The sequence below is a fragment of the Ciona intestinalis genome, chromosome 13 (assembly GCF_000224145.3).
Source record: "Ciona intestinalis chromosome 13, KH, whole genome shotgun sequence".
Classification (NCBI taxonomy): domain Eukaryota; kingdom Metazoa; phylum Chordata; class Ascidiacea; order Phlebobranchia; family Cionidae; genus Ciona; species Ciona intestinalis.
The window spans coordinates 1,266,000-1,287,016 of record NC_020178.2 but is presented as its reverse complement, the minus strand read 5'-3'; the positions used below and the strand labels follow the sequence as shown (position 1 = coordinate 1,287,016).

At 35.8% G+C, this 21,017-nt stretch overlaps 1 protein-coding gene and 2 non-coding genes across 3 annotated transcripts; all 3 read right to left on the bottom strand.

Moving 5' to 3' along the window:
• Positions 1-35: 35 nt before the first annotated feature.
• On the bottom strand, positions 36-20,329 carry LOC100179577 (GPI-anchor transamidase). The gene is made up of 11 exons (XM_002130579.5): positions 20,173-20,329; positions 19,448-19,498; positions 18,972-19,063; positions 18,519-18,577; positions 5,930-6,006; positions 5,279-5,390; positions 2,603-2,699; positions 2,201-2,318; positions 1,096-1,206; positions 504-694; positions 36-244 (listed from the first exon to the last, which is right to left on the bottom strand). Exons 1-11 carry the CDS (start codon positions 20,254-20,256, stop codon positions 91-93), a joined length of 1,146 nt encoding a protein of 381 aa, XP_002130615.1. The 5' UTR covers positions 20,257-20,329; the 3' UTR covers positions 36-90.
• Positions 3,132-3,187, bottom strand: mir4063 (microRNA 4063). Its single transcript, NR_034456.1, has one exon. It is a non-coding gene; the product is annotated as a microRNA 4063 (primary transcript).
• mir4048 (microRNA 4048) lies at positions 4,151-4,207 on the bottom strand. The gene has a single exon (NR_034441.1). It is a non-coding gene; the product is annotated as a microRNA 4048 (primary transcript).
• Positions 20,330-21,017: the final 688 nt, after the last annotated feature.

Sequence of the window (21,017 nt, the reverse complement as noted above, 5' to 3'; positions counted from 1 at the left end):
TACAAGTTCCCCGACAAACTTTCTATAAATGACAATTTTTTCTATAAAAACTTCATTTTATTTCGGCCATAAATTCACAGTAAAATTATTCTATTCAAAATCACACAAACTGCGGATTATAAACGAGAAAATAACAAGAAGTAGGACGAGTGATGCCGACGACGCCATTGGGTGTGGATCTTTCTTTATGATTGGGAAAGTAGAAACGAATTGGTCAACACTGAAATATGAACGCTTGGGGGACCTGTGGAAATTGTGGGTTAAGAAAAAGTTACAAAAAACTGTAAAACATGAAACTCAATTAAAAAAGCCGAAAAAGAGGGTTTAAAGTAAAGGGGTCAGAGTTTTTATTGCTGAAGGCTCTTAAATTTAGTAGTAGCCTTTATTTTGATGTGTGTTTGTGGGCATAGAAGATTATAAAAAAACATAGCATAAAGGTTTACGAATTTTGTGGGTTGTTGTCAGTTTTGGATTGAAACGTCTATGTTTCAAACCTTACTTACGTTTTCAGTTTAAGGGAATCACCCTGTGACGTTGTTTTACGAGGTTTAAACTTGATGACGTCATCAGATAAATCGACAGTTCGAACGCTCCCAAAGAAATCCGAAATCAAAGTTTCATTCATGGGACGTGGGAACAGATGGGTGGAATACCCGGGCGTGGAAATACATTGGTGACGGGGACAAACTTTCATCTGAGGGGTGGGAAGGGATTTATAAAATAGGAAAAATAGGAATATAACTATAAATAGGATTATAACTATACAGTTTTGGTCTAAATTTACACTGTAAGCTACACAAGAGAATATACTAAAGCAATTTTTGGATTTTATTCTGCGTTAAATTACATGTTACCCGGTACCCATAACAGACATAAATAATATAGAAAGGTTTTAGAATAAACACCAATCATTAAATTGACTGAAATACAAAATATTAACGTTTTTAGTTATCTAATTAAAAAACTAACAAAGAAATGACAAAAAGTCATAGAAACAGTAAGTAATAATACATATTTTTGTGAAAAATAACATAAAGCATAAAAATAGCATATAAATAAACATAAAAATAGCATACAAAAATAGAAATAACATACCAGTTGTTGCATGGTTTTAGAACTTCCAGGTTTCACTTTTTCAAGGAATTCAAGAAGATGATAGGTATATCTGTCTATTATGTAAACTCCTATGGCGGGGTCTACATGGTGCTGTGGGGTGAATATAGGTGGTTAGGTTGTATATGGGTGATGTGGGGTATATATATATATGGTGAGGCATTCCAAAGCCAGATTTTGCACATTACCCCAACATTTTAAATGCACATTTTATTCTATATGGGTGAGGTCCTACAGTATGCCATGGGACCTGAGATTTAGACCAGAGTTTGCCCATTACCCCAACATAGTATATGCACATTCTATTCTATATGGGAGAGGTCCTACAGTGTAGCATACATTGGAACCTGAGATTTAGACCAGAGTTGGTTAATTACCCCCAACATAGTATATGCACATTCTATTCTATATGGGTGAGGTTCTACAGTGAGGCACAGAAAACCTGTGTTACACCGAATTTTGCTCCGCCACACGAGGATAAATAAGTTGTATTGATTCATCCATTACACATCTAAGTTTGTTACATGAAAAGTAGATTATTATCTTTATTCTTTATGAATATGTGATTGATAATCTCAAAACTAGAATTCATGTACAATGTGTGTTGTGACATCACAATAACGTTTGCATTGTTACATCATGATTCGTGATATTTGTGAAAGGATTAACGTGATTGGATGAAATATTTCAATTATGATGTCATACATGTGAAGTATTATATTATGACATCACGGAAAAACAAGTTTTAATCTGATTAGTGATTATGTAGGGTTAAGGTGTAATTGAAGCATAACATGCAAGTTTCCTGGTGCGCTGTGAACCTCACCCATATATAAAATAAACAAACACTGTTGTTTAACATTATCACATTTTACCTTGTAAGTAAATACCCCAGAGTATAATAAAACACGATTAGGAAATATGGGATATTATGTGCTAACAGTATCCATCTTACCCCACAGTACTATATAGTTTAAAGGACCTCACCACTGTACAATATACATTAGGTAATATACACATACATACATACATACATTACGTACAAAAAATACATTAGAACAGAATAAACAAAGTAATGCTAACTTACAGATAAAGAATCTTCTCCAATCTGTGAACTAGCAATGCCAACTAAGTTTGGAGAGTAAAACCTCTGAAACATGGATACAGCTTGACAGGTGTCAATAATGAACAATAACTCGTTGTATCTGTGTAGGGGAAGTACCCATGTTATTAGGGGTTCAAAAGAAATAAATGGCAGAATAATAGAAATCATATAGAATCTTTTAATACAAATAAAATTTTAGTAAAATGCCAATAAAACCATTTAATTAAAACTGCATCTTAATCTTAAAAGTTTAGATGTCCATAAATAAAATAGTATTAGAAAATATAAATATTAATAAAACGTTAATAAAACCATTTCATTAAAATTGCCTCATAATCTGACAAGCCAGATAATAAAATAAATAACATAGAAACATTATATCACCTCCTACGTTGCCACATTTGTTCGAACGCGTCGGCTAATTCAACGTTAGCAATTTCCTCTGCGTCTTGAAATTTAAGGAAATCCTCTCCCCCATGTCCTGTAATAAACACCATTATTACATCACATAACATGTGCGTGTGACAACAATATCCACTGTGATGTAACAACAGTATGTAGGATAAAATTTAACCTCCATTTTTTAATGCAGAGGCAAGTTACATGAAAATATTTAAAAATGGTTTTAGTTATTAGAATGAAGACAATTGTGTCGTATATATATGGGCTATTATGTTTGTATTCAAACTGACTAGAAAAACCATGTTTTATGCATCTAAATTCAATGCAAAGCAGTAGAAAATTATGTTATGCCAAGTTTATATTGAAACTGACGGAAAAATATGTTTCGTAATACCTAATTTCCACTGTTAGCAAATAGAGCAGAAAAAATCATTTTAGAAAAGCCATGTTTAGTATACATAATGCCCATTGTTAACTAATAAAGGAGAGTTGATAATGCTTGGTTTATTGTCCACCTTAATCCAATGCGTTTGCTGTTATCACAATCACATTGGTGATTAAGGTGTTAAACAAACAAAGCAATTTTCTCCTTAACTTTAATCTTTTCATTCCACAATATATTAATAAAATTTACGGTTTTATAAAAAAATTATTAAGTAAACATTTTTTAAAATGGTCTGTTTTATATTTTTCTCTCTTTTGAATGCGTTTAGTTTGCTTCTTAGCAGAAACAAACGATAATATTAAAAAAATTGTATGCTAACAGTATTCTATAATATGTGGGGGTCCTACAGTGAGGCACGCCATGGGTTCTAGGATTTAGGCCAGAGTTGGCCCATTACCCCAAGACACAACATGCTAACAGTATACATATTACCCCACACCACTAATAGCTAGAAGTGAATAGTCAGCAAGTAGTTTAGTCGTAAACGAGAAACCACTCATGTTATAACTTTCTCCCAACTTTAATCTCAGATTAAGATGTTAACACCTGCTCTTCATAATCACTTAATAAACGGAGGTTTACAAAAAGCTTCCGGATTCAGATTCCTGCTTTCTTGGAAATAGAGTTAATTAGAGCAAAGGATTTTAAACCAGGGTGGTATCTTGCGTTATAAGATGTTCTGACATTCGTTATAACATGGGTGTTTTGTTTCGTACACCCCGTGCCGCTTCCGAGTACCAGTGTATGTAACTTGTTAATCCTCGCATGGTGGGGCAACTACAGTTGTTATAACATGTGTGTTCTGTTCCATACACTTGTGCCAGCTTACAAGTTACTACATGTGTAACTTTTTTAAGGGAGATTTTTATTTAAGCATAAGGTTTTAAGAAAAAGCACTTCTATAAAAAGACCCCTGATGTAAATTAATCTAATAACTATATTATAATCCAGCACGTGAGATGGAGATATGCTATACTTATATTGAAATATATTAAAATCTCACCAGGAAACACTGGCGTTTATGATTGCATAATCACAATTAGCATCTCATTATGATGTCACAATGATATATCAGTGCTGCCATTCCACCTGTCTCCAGTACTGCTCAATATAAAAGGAGCAAATAATGGTGACCAAGGTGCGAAGGCAACCTGTATTTTCTGACATGATTTTATTGAATTAAACTAAAAACTTCTGTAATGTGTATTTGTCCAGCACCAGCACCATTTCAGCGGGTAACTCGTAAGCGCGAGGTGTATGAAACAGAACACCCGTGTTATAACTGTCATAGCTCTGTCACGCGAGGTTAAATAAGTTACACTCAATTACAGTTTTTTAAAAACTTGCTTATTCCCACAGTGCAACGCCAGTCGTTATATCACAACCATTCACGGGTGTTTCGTTTCATACACCAGTTCGGTCTATGAGTTACCACATATGTAACTTTGTGGGCGATTATTTTTAGCATGGCTGACAATTTAGACAACCTATTATTAACTGTATTGCCCAAGGACACATGCGTCAACGGTAGCAAACTAAAAATAAACTAAAAACTTCTTACGAAAACTAATATGATAAACTGTTGTTCGTATACGCGTGACGTCGCTGTTTACGTAAATGCTGATTGGTTGATGGCAGGATGACATTATAATTGATTTACGATTTATATCGAGATAATCAATAACGGGAAACGATTCAATGATTGAACTAGACCTTATGATAAGAGATCATTGCGGAGATAAGGCAGATTGTTGCAATATACAACAGTATTTCTTGTAATAGAGATTCTATAAGGGTGAGGTCTTCAGTGAGGCACACTAAGACCTGGGATGTAGGTCTATTACTCCAACACCCAGGGTGCTACCATCTAGACTAAGACCTGGGATGTAGGTCTATTACCCCAACACCCAGGGTGCTACTATCTAGACCCCACTGAGGCAGTTTATAGACACTCAATAATAGAGATTCCATTCTATAAGAGTGAGGTCTTCAGTGAGGCACACTAAGACCTGGGATGTAGGTCTATTACCACAACACCCAGGGTGCTACCATCTAGACTAAGACCTGGGATGTAGGTCTATTACCCCAACACCCAGGGTGCTACCATCTAGACCCCACTGAGGCAGTTTATACACAGTCAGGTATATACTTCTATAAGGGTGAGGTCCATTACCCCAACACCCAAGATGCTACTGTGATATAAACCAACCTACCAGTCATATACACGAGAACATTGCTTCGGTCATCCGTGTTTAATCTCTTTGACCTTGGGGTGTCGGGTGGTAATCTTCCAGTTAGGACTCGGATAAAATTCTCAACAGTTACCTGGAAAATATGGTCATTTAATCTAAGTAACGAAAACGAGGCAGAACTTGATTGGCAGACAATTTTATTACATGTTCTATTCTATATATATATAAAGTTATATGGCACAGCAAGCTATAGGACTTGGACTGTAGGGCAGAGTTGGCCCATTACCCCAGAACTGTTACTACTATTTCTACTCAACAGATCAAAGTTATTGTAATTTGTTAAAACTGATAATAAACCGATTCCATCAACAACATATTATAAAGATGGTTACTGTTATAAATTATACTAAAATTTTGTAACATTATCTAAAAAACAACAAACAAATTACATTAAGTTTTTCCGTATTTTCGCAACTTTAATCTAAACACCATCTTCTAAGCTGCCAGCATTACAAATTCCACCTCACAATATGCATTGTTACATCACAGTACATGCTTATGAACCAACAAGGAAACAAGGCATCCGTTTCCCAGTTTCGGTCCCCACACTTTATCCATTTAAATCTAGCTCACATCCATTTTAAGCTTACATGTCATCCCTGTTAAGCCTACCTCATATCCTCTATAGTCGACCTCCACATCATTTCCATACACATCAATTGCTTCATTCTTGTTGTTGTAAACCTTGCCTGTTTAAAAGAACATAATGTTAAATAAATGTTATGATAATAGTAAAAACTTGTAATAAATTCCACGAATCTGACCATAATCTGATGTTCATATAGTTATACGATTCTTGTATAGTAAAATACAGTAATGATTTGGTGCTACGATAATATTTAAGGTGTTTATTATGTGTTGTTACTCATTTGAATATAACATACAAAGAGATAGCGTGCTCACTGTCACGTTAGGATACTTTCATGTTTATCCTCGGGGTGGGAAACCAAGGGGTTTAATACACAGGTGTTGCACACCATACATGCTATCCACAAATATATAAAATACAACACAACCCTACTAATATCAACTCAATAAATCAATTTCAAGATTGGGTGTTGGGGTAATAAGCCAATTCTGGCCTAAATCCCAGGTTCTTGACAACGACCTTACCCACATTTAATAAAATTTTCTAAAATTTTTATTTTTGAAAATTTAAAAAAATAACTGTAACTTAATATACAGCTGTGAACTCTGCCCTTAACAAGTCAGCAATACGAGCGACGTTAAATGAATCGGCCACATCACCTCCAAGCTAAGGAAGTCATAAATATAAAGCTTCCACGAACAGTGTTAGCCCGAAACGCGGAAACCGTCATCGCTTTTCCCCCCCAGTAGCGGGCCGCACGACAGCGGTAGTCATTCGAGGCGGACATCCCGCTCAGTGACGTCAGACATACTACCGCTTCGAACGCGTGGCGGTTTTCGCGGATTTATAGAATTCACTCAAAATCACACTTTTTTGCGCAAGTTTATTAAAAAAAAACATCTAAAACATATAGTTTTTCACGAAATTACGTAATTAATTAAAAAAAAAAGTTTTTGAAACATATGTTACTGATAAGCAACATAATATACCAGTTACATTTATTTTAACAGTTATAGCTACCAATGAGTTATTTTGGCTGGAATGTTAAGTAAATACGAACTAATATATGATTTATGTCTTAAATTAATGTAGCTTATTTATCCCGGTGTGTCAGCTCAACGACAGTTATGGTATATATATGTTGTTAGAACTACGATTTATGCAAACTAACAAAACCATATTATAGTAAATTCTGACTGGCAGATCACAGATTTTGAATTACCACGACGATCCATGATGCATCTCGCGGTTAGTAATATTAAGAAGACGCCCAGGTTCCCAGAAAAGATGTTTCAATATTTTACGATGTTTACCAGCGACATACAATATTCGTGTTTATTACGTTGCTTCCCATGAGAGATATCTTTATTACGTCACAATCCACCTTTATGTGACGGATGTGGGTGATTGTTGCACATCCGTTACGTCATGAAGGGCGTGTTTATGACGTCACAATCACACGAGAATGGTAGAATTAAAATGATGAAATAAAGCGGCAATTATACGCGAGAGGTATTCGAATTATATATCGCGAATATTCTGTGGTTTACTGGTATTGGTAATCGTCAGTTTCGCTGATTTTGAGCCGCAAATAATTACAACATAAAGCGGATACTGACGTCACAATCAAATATACCAACGTAACAATCTAAACCACATACGTAATAATGCGGATTCAAATTTAATGATATTTTCTACGTGACGTCATTACAAGTTTGACGTCACCGTGGTTTATGTTATTTCTATTTTATGAATCACGTGTCTCCAGACATCCCGGGTTCGTGGAAATCGTTTTCGAAAATTCATGAATCACAAAGCTTATACTACGTCACAAACGAAATACGCGATGTTCGCGACGACATCGGTTATCGTCGTTGTATCATCTTACTGTGACGGAACAAGCAAACAACAACTTAGAAATCGCAAAAAAAAGCAGAAAAAATAATAACAAAGTTGCATATACGTGGTAAAAGTAGGCACGAGGCGTATGAAACAACACGATTAGAAATATAGGGCGATTAGGAAATATGGGGCATTAAGTACCAACTGTACCCATCTTACGTATTCAAAAAAAAACGCTTGGGAAAAAATAGAAAATCGACAGTCTTTAAATTGAAACACTATAAAACTATAAATAGAAAATTTTGGTTTACAAGTGATTATATAACAGTTTACGCAACCGAACAAAGGATTTAGTATTGTACTACGACGTTGATTTTGATTGGTTCCTAATAAATGACGTAAGGAGAAAATCCACCAATCCGAACAAAGGATTGAATACGTGACAATTTGAATTTAATCGGGAATTTGCTGAATCATTACGTCATAAAGTGTTTTATAAGATTTCCATGCGAGAAAAACAAAACTATAAAAATCTTATATGCAAATCTTGAATGTTTTAAACTAGAAAGTTAATTATTACCGAATAAAGTACAAACAAACAAAACAATCCATAAAGTGACGTCATAATACATACAGGAGTAAGAATTATAGAATAAATATTATGACGTGGCAATTAACGATTATTCGGGAACAAGTCAAATGTAAACAAGCGTTATTACGTCATAATGCAACTATAGTACTCGAGAACAAGAGCCAGACGCGACCGGCGCGTCGTTGTCAGGTCACGTTCGAATCGGAAAAAAAATCGCGTCGAAAATTCGAGAAATTTGTTCGCGGTGGACGCTCTACATGACGTCATAATCATTAAAGGAGAAATCGCGAAACTGGAATTCCAAAACCAGGACACACGTGACCTGATACCCTATCGCCATGGCTACCGTATCACGTGACAGGTGTCCGGCGGTAATGAGACGTAACAAATGGACATCACGTGCTTCAGTTGCGCAATAACCACGCGGCGCTACTGTTACGTCATAATCTCAATTCTTACATCACCATTGTGGGAAAATAACCAACTTCGAAGCAAACAATACGAACTATGAACGTCATAATACTGAACTAAGGTCTAACATTCTAGAATATGCTTCCAAACAAACAAAATCGAACCTGAAACATTCTGCGACGCCCTTGGCGCTTTCCGACGCCTTTTCTTTGTTATTTCCAATTCTGGGCTAAGCTAAGCGACGATCAGCGACCCCGGCCTGAAAAACGAGCAAGTGGCCAGGCCTAAACCGACGCGCGTGTTTAAAGAGGCTGGGAGCGGCCAGGATAAAGAAAGAGAGAGAAAATGAGGCGGAGGATGCGGCAGACGGGAAGAGTGGGTAGACTGTGACGTCATCCATTGATAAGTGGTATGGGAAGCCCCTATTGCGGCGAATGAAACTATGACGGTATTGAACGTCTGTTGGGCGGTACCAACTTATAATGTAGTGTAAAAGCAAGGTGATGGGGTTGGAATCATAGGAATATAGGAAAAGGTTCAGACCAATAGTTAGTCATAGTGGATTCATCGTCACAATGTCTAATTATGACGTAACACACCTCAGTGTAACGAGACAATGAACAAACATAACAGACACATCGGGCAATCAAATATACACCGGATATACGTCATACAGAGCCACGCGTACGGATCGCGACCTGGAAGTGACGTAACAATGACCTGTTCGTGAATTCGCGTCGCAAAGTCGCCCAGAATAAACGTTCATTCATCGTCACAATGCACTTCCATATATAGCGGAACATTTATTTTGGAATTACAACTTTGACGGGATGCAGTGTGACGTCATAATGTAATATAGAGAACACCAGGAAGCTTTGTGACGCAATTATGATAATTGTGCCATGTACTTGAATATAACGCGTAGTGTTGAAACCCCTAAACTGGGCCATGTTACGTATTTTTGTTTCAGTTAATTATAGAGTAAAATAACAAACCTATTGCATAGTAACTGTGATGAATCCTATGAATCTGGCCCTTATGTAGTGCTCATAAAGTTGGACAACTCTCGTAATGAAATAACAGTCAGGATAAAGTGCTACGAAATTCGTGACCGACACAAGTATTAATAGATACGTGGGCGTACATTTTCGAAATATTCAGGCCCTACATCGAAAGCGGAAATATTTCGGGACCTCAACTGAAAAGACAGTCGTTAAAAGACGTCGCTTCCTTAGCTAAAAAACGCATTCGCTATTAATTGGTTCTTTTTGTGACGCCGTACAGGTGTCGGTGTCACGTGACGTGCTACGGTGTTTCATGAACGCTAAATTTGATTCCATTTCCTAAAATATGCCCAGAATCCATAGCGAGTTTTCCGGCAGGAAATATCTAGAATTCTGCCGTCTAAGCCGATTATATGTATGTCTATATAAGGAGATAATCATTTTTAAGCCTGGCGTTTTAAGTTACAGATATTTTGAGTGTCTCAGTGAACGGATATAGCAACCAATACGTTATATTATCTGGTATGTTAAGTAAATTGGAAGATGATTAATGTCTTGAATGAATGTAACTTATTTAACTTTGCGTGGCGGGGCAACGACAGTCCTTATAACACGGGTGTTCTGTTTTATACTCCTTGTGCCAGCTTACGGGTTACCACTTATGTAACTTATTTATCCTCACACGACGGAGCAAAGACAGTCTTTATATCACGGGTGTTCTGTTCCATACACCTTGTGCCCACTTAAGTTACCACATATATAATCTTGACCCAAAAGACAGGGGTCAATTTTGACTCATTTTGTCGAATTTTTTTTATAAACTGACATGCGGCCATATAAGTCACATATAGTGCTACCATAATAGCTTAAATATGAGCCGAGTTAAGGCAATAATCTATTAAAATCTGCTAGGCAAAAATTAAAGGCTTTATACAGGGTAGTTATATGACCAGCTAAACGCATATTGATTTCAAATATTTAAAACGGCTATGATGTAACAATAACACTTGTGAAGTGTTGAATCAGGGCGGGATATTTTAACCAATCACAGCAAGTCAGGGTTCAATGACACATATTGGGACGTCATAATGGATAAGAAAGTGACTCATGTCGTCACAGACTCACAATCACCATGTACTTAGGAATTGGAAATTTACGAAGTTTAAATGTAATGTTATTTGTGAATGTATATATTACTAATCAAATAGCGGAACAAATATCACGACAAAGTGGGTATGTATACATTACTAACCAAATAGCGGAACCAATATTACGACAAAGGGGTTTCAAACTATTTAGAGTCACAACGCACAGTTTGCGGCAAACACAGTTTTATGATAGTAATATAGGGGGAACACGGGACACATCCGAGATGTCCCATCCCACCCCACCCTACTATACTTTACCATTTTACACAAAAGTACCGTTTACTTTTTGGCAATTTTGACGCACTAAATTATATACTTTACTATTTTACAAAAAAGTATCGATATTTTTTCATAAATTATTGTTAATACACCGTACTCAATTGCTTTACTTTACTGTTTTACATAAAACAAACTTTTTTATCGTTAATTAAAAGAATCGCGGCGCACCTTGGCCCAAAACTTTATTAGGGCGCTGTTGACAAGTTTAAATGACATTTTCAATAAAAACGCCGCGGGGTTTAGATTTATAGCAGTAAACAAGGTTACATTGCAACTTTGAGTTATATAACTAAGCATTGTATAAAAGTAAATTGCAGCATTATGCGGGTTGGGGAAGATGGGACGACCTTTCATTCTATTTTCTCGTCCCATTTGGTGGTAAACAAAGAACATTCAAAGAATTATAAAGCTGTATCCTCACGACTCCCATAGACCGTTGTTTTTAATTGTTTAAAATACAGTCAGGATATTTGGATATTATGTGCTAAAGGTCTGTAAAAGTCATGAGGATGCGGTTTTTATAATTTTTTGATTTTGTTTCTTTTACCGCCAAATGAGAGAAATAGAACGAAAAGGTGCCCCATCTTCCCCTACTATACAAACGTTGGTACCAAAGTACTTCACAAAACAACTATGGTCCCAACCAAAGTTATACCGTATGTTAAGTACAGCAGGATGACTCATACGATGTGAACGCCCGGTAAGGCTTCTATTTCAACTTGGTAAACAAGCATGGCCAGACTGTGGCGTGCCCTGTTCTAAAGTTCGCGGGCCACGCATTGTTAACCGCGTACGCGGTGTCAATTGAGTTTACTTAACAATGAACATTCGAAAAAAACAAATTAGTTTTGTTTTTCTCGAAAAATTATTTTTAGTTTTAAAGCCTGTAAATTGTAAGTGTGCGGAATTTAAATATTTTTTTGAAAAAATGGAGTTTTAATCTTGTGGCGGCACTAAATGACGTCACTACCGCTTCGAAGTCTTTGTTTGCCGCCGCCCTACGATTATTACGTCACAAAGCAAAACGTGGGTCGGGCGGTGACAGGATGAGACGGTACATCCACTAACACCGGTAAACAAGTTTCCCGCCAAAATTCAAATACCGGGACACGTGGTCACACCACTTGATTACGTAGCCGCTGGTATGACGACAAAATTTGCCTTGTTCGATGCCCAAACATGGGAACGAGGTATCCGATCCGTCAGTAAAGGTTTTAATTAAATTGCCGCCGTTTTTAGGTAAATGCTGCAGCAGTCTTTTGTGCGTACCATAGTTTTTTATCTTTTAGAGAACGAGGTGTTTGAATAATAGTCGTTGCCCCGCCACGCAAAGATAAATAAGTTACTTTCATTCATAAAAACAATCACCAACAAAGTTATATACGCGGTAACTTGTAAGCGGACACAAAGTGTATGAAACAGAACATCAGTGTGAGGATATTAAGTTATATTCCACATTTCAGAAACATATAGTGTGGTGGGGAAAGATGGGACACCTTTAGGACAGAATATCCAAATATTCTAATCGTGTTTTAATTAATTACCAACGGTCTTTGGAAGTCGTTGTGATATAGTTTTATAATTCTTTGAATATTCTTTGTTTACTACTCAATGGGACGAGAAAATAAAGTTAGAAGGTGTCCCATCTTTCCCCACCCTACTGTATATATAAAATAACGGCAAGACTGTATATTACAATAACGCGGCGTATTTATTCACGCCCAAGGATAAAACAAACGATTTTTTTTTAAAGCGGTCTGTTACTTTAATTAGAAATCGATGTTATAAAAATTAAAATAAATAAACCAAGAAAAAAACGTAAACTAAACTACCGCGTCATCATGACTGTACTAACTGTTAAACTATGACGTAATAATAGAATGGATGGTTTCAATCGTCGAACAAATCGCGTGGTGATTCTTTAGAACAAGGTATTTCTCCAAACAATAGAAGATCGCGAATCAATTGTGACGAAACAATGAAACACGTGGCCAGTAAATGGTAAACCACGTGATAAAAGAACTAAAACATAAATACAGCAGGGTGGGGGAAGATGGGACACCTTTCATTCTATTTTCTCGTCGCATTAGGTAGTAAACAAAGAACATTTAAAGAATTCTAAAACCGTATCGTCACAACTTCTATGGACCGTTGTTAATTGTTTAAAACACGATCAGGATATTTGGATATTATGTGCTGAAGGTGTCCCATCTTCCCCCACCGTCTTATATATCTATATATTGCTAAGATATGGCTGGCATTCAGGTCGAACTGTGGATAATTAAAGCAGTTACTTTCTTCTAACCTACGTAACAATGTTTCCAATGTGACGTTTTATTGCAGGTAAATTTAAAGACTGTCGTTGAATAAAAACCGTGTTTGGTGTTTAGTGAGCCATTGTTCTTACAGCCGCCGCCCCAGGCTATGACGTCACAATGCAGCTTGTGACGTACATTGCATTCCGAGAAAGTGTTCTGGACGCTTGTCGTCGCGCGGGGCAGTTAAATATCGCGATTTTTGGACGAGAACTAAAGAAATCGCTGATTTTAACGCTACGGGCAGGAAATTAAGGAGGTAGTCTAAACAAGCGACCAAACAGAAAGAATTGGCGATGCATTGTTGCCTAGCAATGCACAACACGTGGCAGAGACAGAATGTTTTATTTATAAGCCTTCGTCGGCCTATATATGACGTCATACACACGGTCGATCGTCTTTGGGTCAAATAGTTTAAATTGCTCCCACAATAATGACGTAATTATTGATTTTATTGCGTCACAATACGGTGCATTTTTAAAACAAAACCCGCATTTTAGTCTGTGTCATTACGTCATGGGGTACACGTCATAATGTAACTTGTTTAATAATAAACCACCATTTTAGAGCATTGTGTTTCTGTAGTTTTTAAGTATCCTTTTTTCGCTGTATAATATATTTAAATAAGAGGGTAATGGGACAACTCTGGCCTAAATCCCAGCTTCTAGAACGTGCCTCGCTGTAGGTGTATAGGATCTCACCCATATAGAATAGAATGATATTTTTATATGTAAATGACGTCCACATAGCGCTGATACCTTGACACAGCGTATTGCACTTGAAAGAACTTTCGCCGTTTCGCGTTCACTTTTATTATGTACTTAGTTTATGACGTAGAATATTAGTATTGTGACGTGTCAGTACACGCCGCTAATTCAAGTAGGGTAGGAATTTTTAAATTTATTTTAAACGTGACCAAAAATAAATATTGGTACACCTGTCTAGTTCTGGTTACCCAGCAATTACCTAAAGTTTAATAAAAAGTTGTTGTTTTGCTGTAACGTTTAATAATTCGTACGTTAATTGTTTGAAAAGTAAATCTTACAAAATGGCGGTAGACAAATTGTATAAAGAATATGTATTCTATATGGGTGAGGTTCTACAGTGAGGCACGCTATGGGACCTGGGATTTAGACCAGAGTTGGCCAATTACCCCAACATTGTATATGTACATTCTATTCTATATGGGTAAGGTCCTACAGCGAGACATGCCATGGGACATGGGATTTATGCCAGAGTTGGCCCATTATCCCCACATTGTGTATGCACATTCTATTCTATATGGGTGAGGTCCTACAGTGAGGCACACTATGGGACCTGGGATTTAGACCAGAGTTGTTCCATTACCCCAACGTGGAATATATGCACATTCTATTCTATATGGGTAAGGTCCTACAGTCTCGTAATACCGTATACTCAATGACGAATAATAAATGTCATTTTTAGCGTTAACCTAAAACATTGGTTGCCAACCTTGCGGTTAAAAAATGCCACGGCAAATAGTTTACAGCATTACATTTAAGTTACCACTGAGCTCCAAGCTTCCCTGAATTTCGAGGGTTAAAAATGCGTATGTTAAAGTCCCCACTAGTATAATGTATATTGCTTATGTATATTTAATGCAAGACTAAATCGTGCAACCTCATGGAAAGTCCGCCGTGAGTCAGGTCACGTGACAAGATATGACGTCATATGACAGGTGTACAAAGTGTTCGAATGATCTAATCGAGTTCGAAACAAGTTTGGAGTTTTTGTTTTCGTTGTTATCATGGCGGCGCTATTAGTTTACAATCGCGTTAAAGCGCCAGATTAATGGCGTGTATTACGTCATAAAGGTAAAATTCGTTCGCACTAGTATATTGAGGTTCTTAAATTTTTAAGTGACGCCAAACTTACGTCATACGTATGACGTCACTAACGCAACTTCGCCAAAAACAACAACAAAAACTGAAACCGTAAGAGGGGTATACGTAATGTATAATACGCTTACGAGTAAAATATGAATCGAACATTAAAACAAAGGGCAGTTTTCGTTTTGCTCCAGCTGCAGGAACTAGCTTGTCAGTGCATTATGATTAGTTTGACCAATCAGAGAATCGCTTATGAGGTTTAGGCCAATCAGAGTAAAGCGCGGGTAATTTAATATAGTTTGGGAATTTTTCGAAAATATTTTTTGTAATTGGAGTATTCATCATTATGACGTACATCGTATGACGTAGGGGTGATGTCATAATAGAAGGGATGCGAGCGCGGTGTAGATTGCGTAACAATGAGATTTTATGAACAATGTTTGTAATGAAACAATCAACAATTAAATTTATTTTGTAACAATCGTTTCGAATTCGATGCAGAACGCGAAATCGCGAATCAACAAAGGTTTTCCAAGAACACGCGAAGCGGAAATCACGTTCGGGAAATCCTTCATCCTTCCTGCTGTGTTACGTCATAATAACGTCACAATTACCATCGAGAAACATGTTTTCGATTAAAATTTTATTTCTATAGAAAGTGTTGCGAAATTAAACATGCGGTCACGTGGGCGGAATATGACGTAATAATAGCCATTGTGATGAAAGCGATTGTGGTTTGTTGAACTAAACATAGAACACAGGAGCGGGGATAAAGGGCCTACATTACTAGTTCCTTGTTTTAATAAATATTAATACCTGGTACTTAAAAGAAGAATTATTGTAAATATATTATGTGTTATCTATTCTATGCGGGTGAGGTCTTACGTTACTGGATTCTTGGTATTTAAATACGGGAATAATAATATGTGATGCGACCTAACAGAATTATTGTAAATATGTTATGTTACTTATTTTAAAGAGGGCCAAAATAAGGCACGTCATTTGACCTGGGTTTTGGGCCAGAGTTGGCCCGTTATATGCTATAAAAATATCGTTTTCGGGACAAGTGCTTCGGAACATCAACATTTGCTTTTTGAATGGGAATTTTTAAAACTGTCATACGCGTTACACCTGCTTTACGCCTGTATCGTATAACTTATTTAAACGCCGCCTTTTATCCGAGCATGAGGCGTAAAAGGCTTGTGTATTTATTACACATATATCTGTGTATATCCCACAAACAGTTTACTCACACCATAAGTGTTTAAAGTTTAATATCCACCTTATGCCGACCAGACGGCCATAGAAACATAGACATCTTATAATTTAAACGGTGTCGGGGAGTCTTTGATGGCTATGAGTAATACGGGTCAGGAATGCGTGGAAATCTGTTCAATAAATTGGGCGCCGGGCTATGGCTGTTTTAGGCGTGACTGGGCCGTAGTGTGGCATGACTCATATTGCAAACAAGAGTCGACATCTGGGCGGGCTAACGGGGCAAAAACGGCGGTTTCTAAAGCACTGAGTCATACACGCCAACCACCAGGCCGACTGGGCTAACTCTTGGTCACAAAATGATTTTTTTACAAGCTTTTCGCTTTCCTAGCTCCAACTATGCGGTAATTATCAATCAATTATTGGTAACCTTTTTATCTATGACGTCACTTACGGATTTCTAGAATTTCGGTTTAAATGATGAAATATTTGCAATGACCACTCTGATGACGTCATATTGTAAAAACATGGCGAAAAAATTCAAACTATGTGAGTGACGTCACGATGCGAACATGAGTGACGTACTTCAGCGCAAGAAACCTAACTACTGACAAATACTTAACATAACTCTTACTCTTACTTCGAATATGTTTGAAAAAAGAACGAAGAGACGGGGATTGACAATAAATCGACAATCGTTATAACAATTCGTTATGCTTATACTAAAAGTTTATAGCTTACAAAGCTATGGTCGTTATACCTAACATACGATATATTATAGCGCTAAATAGGGTGTAAATTATAATACTTTACTGTCATAAAAACAGGGTAATAATAAAAAGAATCGTTAGACACGCTATGTTAGGTTCAATTAAAAAATTAATTCAACTTAGTTGATCTTTAAAAAACTAACTGTATTTAAATTAGCAAACGACATATTATATTTATTTTTTGGAATATGATGGCGAGGATCTAATAAATTAAAAGCAAAAGCGACGGCAATTAACGGCAAACGACAGCCGTTAGAACACGCTATGGTATAAACTATAAAGCCAACGCTAAACCTAAATTTATAATAATAATACGGGGCAAGAATTATCATAATATGTAGTAAAATTTATGTTAAAACGTAGATATATTCCGTCTCATGTAACGCCTTACTAACAGTCATAACCTTAATCACCTGGAAATTTTTCTACAAATCCGCTTTGTTGGTTCGCGTGAAATAGCCACTGACAATAGGTTAAGGTTATCACGACCAACGCTGTAGTTTTAATATAAACGTCTTACAATAATCCGATTGCAAGACAAAATGGCGAACAAAGGCGTGGCGTTCTGAAGCGTGAAATACGGAAGTTTGGAATTGTGTTGTGTTATTCTATCGATGAATTATTGGCAGAAATATTATATACACACCAGTGAAAAGTGGTTATTGTCTTGTTGGCACTTGGAAATGCTTGTAAAAATACCAAAGTGTCGGTCAAATACAACTTAACTTATATAAACACCTGTGAAAAGTGGTGCAATTAAATTCAAGGTTATTGTTTTGTTGACACTTAGTAAAACTAGCTGTCAAAAATACTTAAGTGTCGGTCAAATACAGCTTAACTTATATAAACACCTGTGAAACACGGTGCAACCAATTCAAGGTTATGGTTTTGTTGACATTTTGTAAAACTAGCTGTCAAAAATACCAAAGTGTCGGTCAAATACAACTTAACTTAAATAAACACCTGTGAAAAGTGGTGCAACCAATTCAAAGTTATTGTTTTGTCAACGTGAGGCAGTCTGTATGTTGGGGGTAATGGGCCAACTCCGGCCTAAATCCTAGGTTGTAAACAAGGACCTCAACCTTATATAATTTATTATAGAAATTTTTACCCTAAATCCTAGGTTCTCGAAAAAGCCTTGACAAATTCTTTACAGAATATTACAATAAAAACATCGAAATCTTACCAGGTCTTGGGTTCCTTGGGTTGCAAGCCATATCATCAGCCAACATCAGAATAATTTGACTAAAACATAAAAATATAATATTTAAAATAGAAACAGTGGTCAATAACGGGTTGTCTAAATTGTCAGCTATAGAGAAAACTATCACCTACAAAGTCACGTACATGGTGACTCGTAAGCTGACACGAAGTGTTTGAAACAAAATACCCGTGTTATAACAACTGTCTTTTTTGTGCTAACGGTATCCCTTCACCCACAGTTTACATTTTGCAACATTTCTTATCTCAATAATGGGTAGGCCTATTATAAAAAAACATCATTTATTTAAATCAGTCATACTCGATTTGTTTAAAAGTTTTGAATAATATGCTTCTTATTTGCATTAGTTTTATAAAGATGCAAATGAGTAAATAAAGAAACGATTTGTTTGTATTTTAAATATATAGTTATGCTTGCCTGTCAGGAATACCAAGACGCTTAACACTGCGGTACACGGACAATGCATTAGCGATGTGTCGATAATTAAACCAGAATCTTGAGGTACAAACCTGTGTTATAAAATACAATAAACAATTAATATCTAACAATGGGCCATTGTGTGATTGGATTTAAATATAAATAAGAAAGAAAACCTGTGTATGTTTTACCAAAGAGTGTTTACATTCTAATTTTAGAATCTGTTTCGACAAAATCTATAAATATTATTTGTGCTATTTATGATACCAATTAATGAGTATTTAGACTCTAATTTTAGAATCTGTTTCAACGAAATCTGTTTTCATAAGTCTTATTTTCCCTAATTCTGATAACGCCCTTGCCTTAAAATGAACAATTAACCAAATACAGTATATATATTTATAGTAACTGTTACACAACAACTGGCATTTATCCTAATTATAATGGGCCTATGAGAATTATGATGTAATAATCACCAAAACAGCCCAGTTGTTTGTGTGCCTGCTTCCACTGAGGTGATCTTTTACCTGAAAAGGATTTCAAATAAGTTCTTGTACATACTTTGTAAAGGGAGGAAAAATTAGGGTGCTAGTGAAGAATACTTTCCCTGCTAACCACTAACGACAAACCCCTTTAAATACCAACCTCCCATAACCCTTAACCATCAACCTCTAACATTTTCCATCAGCATAATATATAAGATACTGAAGGATTCTTAACTAATGCCAGGAACCTCCATCCCTGCCTTTACGTTATTTGCTAACATCAGCTACATTATCTAATGCTATTACTTCTATATTGCTTAGAAAAAAATCTTTCAGTTTGTTACAGATGGAAAGTGTTAGAGGTTGGTGGTTTGGATATTAGTTAGGGTTTAGAGACCATAGTTATAATTTAAGTTACCATGTTTTATAACTATAGAAAAATAGTGTAAAACCCACTTCAATACATGTATTGACAAAGTGAGCACCGTATACAAGGATTTCGAGGAAAAAAGATTTTGTCGAATTTTTATACACATTTTTAAAACGTAAATAGAATCCAATACGTTACAGAGGCACATGTGGAAGACTAACTAAATAAAGGCACTAATATACAACGGTTTGACCTTTAATTGATGTATTTATATAAGTTTAAATACCGAAACTTGTACACTTTTAAGTAAAACCAACTCAAGTAATAAAATCTTAAAAAAAATTACTTTTTCGTCCAAATTTATTCCATTTGCTTCGTATAAACTGATTAGTAACGATACAGCTAATAAAATAAATGTGTTTTTCTGCATTTTTGTGCGTTTTATTACGAATTATTGCACTTTTTTGCTGAAATATTGTTTACATTTGTAAAATTTTTATAATAACGTGAAATTATAGAAATCATATTACAATTTGGCGCTTGAAAAAAAAATATAAAAACATATAAAAAGGTTACAAATATACAAATTAAACTATTTAAACAATGTAAAAAAAAAACATTTAACCTTGACTAACATTCATTACTTAAAAACTACTCCCTAAGATAAGGTAAATTCAGTAGTTTTAAAACTCGTGTCTCCATTCAAAAGATCTTACCAAGTCAAGGGGATTTCCCTTTTCCAATAAAAACTTCTAAAGTAGGGTGGGGGAGGATGGGACACCTTTAGCACATAATGTTCACATGTTCAGACCGTGTTTTAAACAAATAACAAGGGTCTATGGGAGTCGTAAGGATACGGTTTTATAATTCTTTAAATGTTCTTTGTTTACTATCAAATTCGAGAAGCAAATAGAATAAGAACGTGTCTTTTCCCACCCTACTATATACAATTTTTATTAGGCATCTATGAATAAGATACACGAAATAAGACATATTTTATTCATTAACACTCATTACGTACTGTTTAATCTGCTCCATTACTTGAATTTAAACACATAAGTTTATTAGAAGTAGTTCATCAGCCAATATAATACTGAAAGGGTAAAATAAATGCCAGTATCACATATAGACACACAATATTTGGTATTTCCTTATCGAGTTGCTCAAACTGACTATAAATCTAACATGATA

Bases quoted from the DNA above. Each gene is read 5' to 3' on its own strand.
- LOC100179577 (XM_002130579.5), bottom strand. From the start codon at position 20,256: ATGCAGAAAAACACATTTATTTTATTAGCTGTATCGTTACTAATCAGT. The intron at 6,007-18,518 runs GTAAGATTTCGA...TCTTTTAAACAG, and splicing joins CCCAAGGAACCCAAGACCTG to GCAAGGTTTACAACAACAAG. The intron at 5,391-5,929 runs GTAGGCTTAACA...CATATTTTCCAG, and splicing joins TCGACTATAGAGGATATGAG to GTAACTGTTGAGAATTTTAT.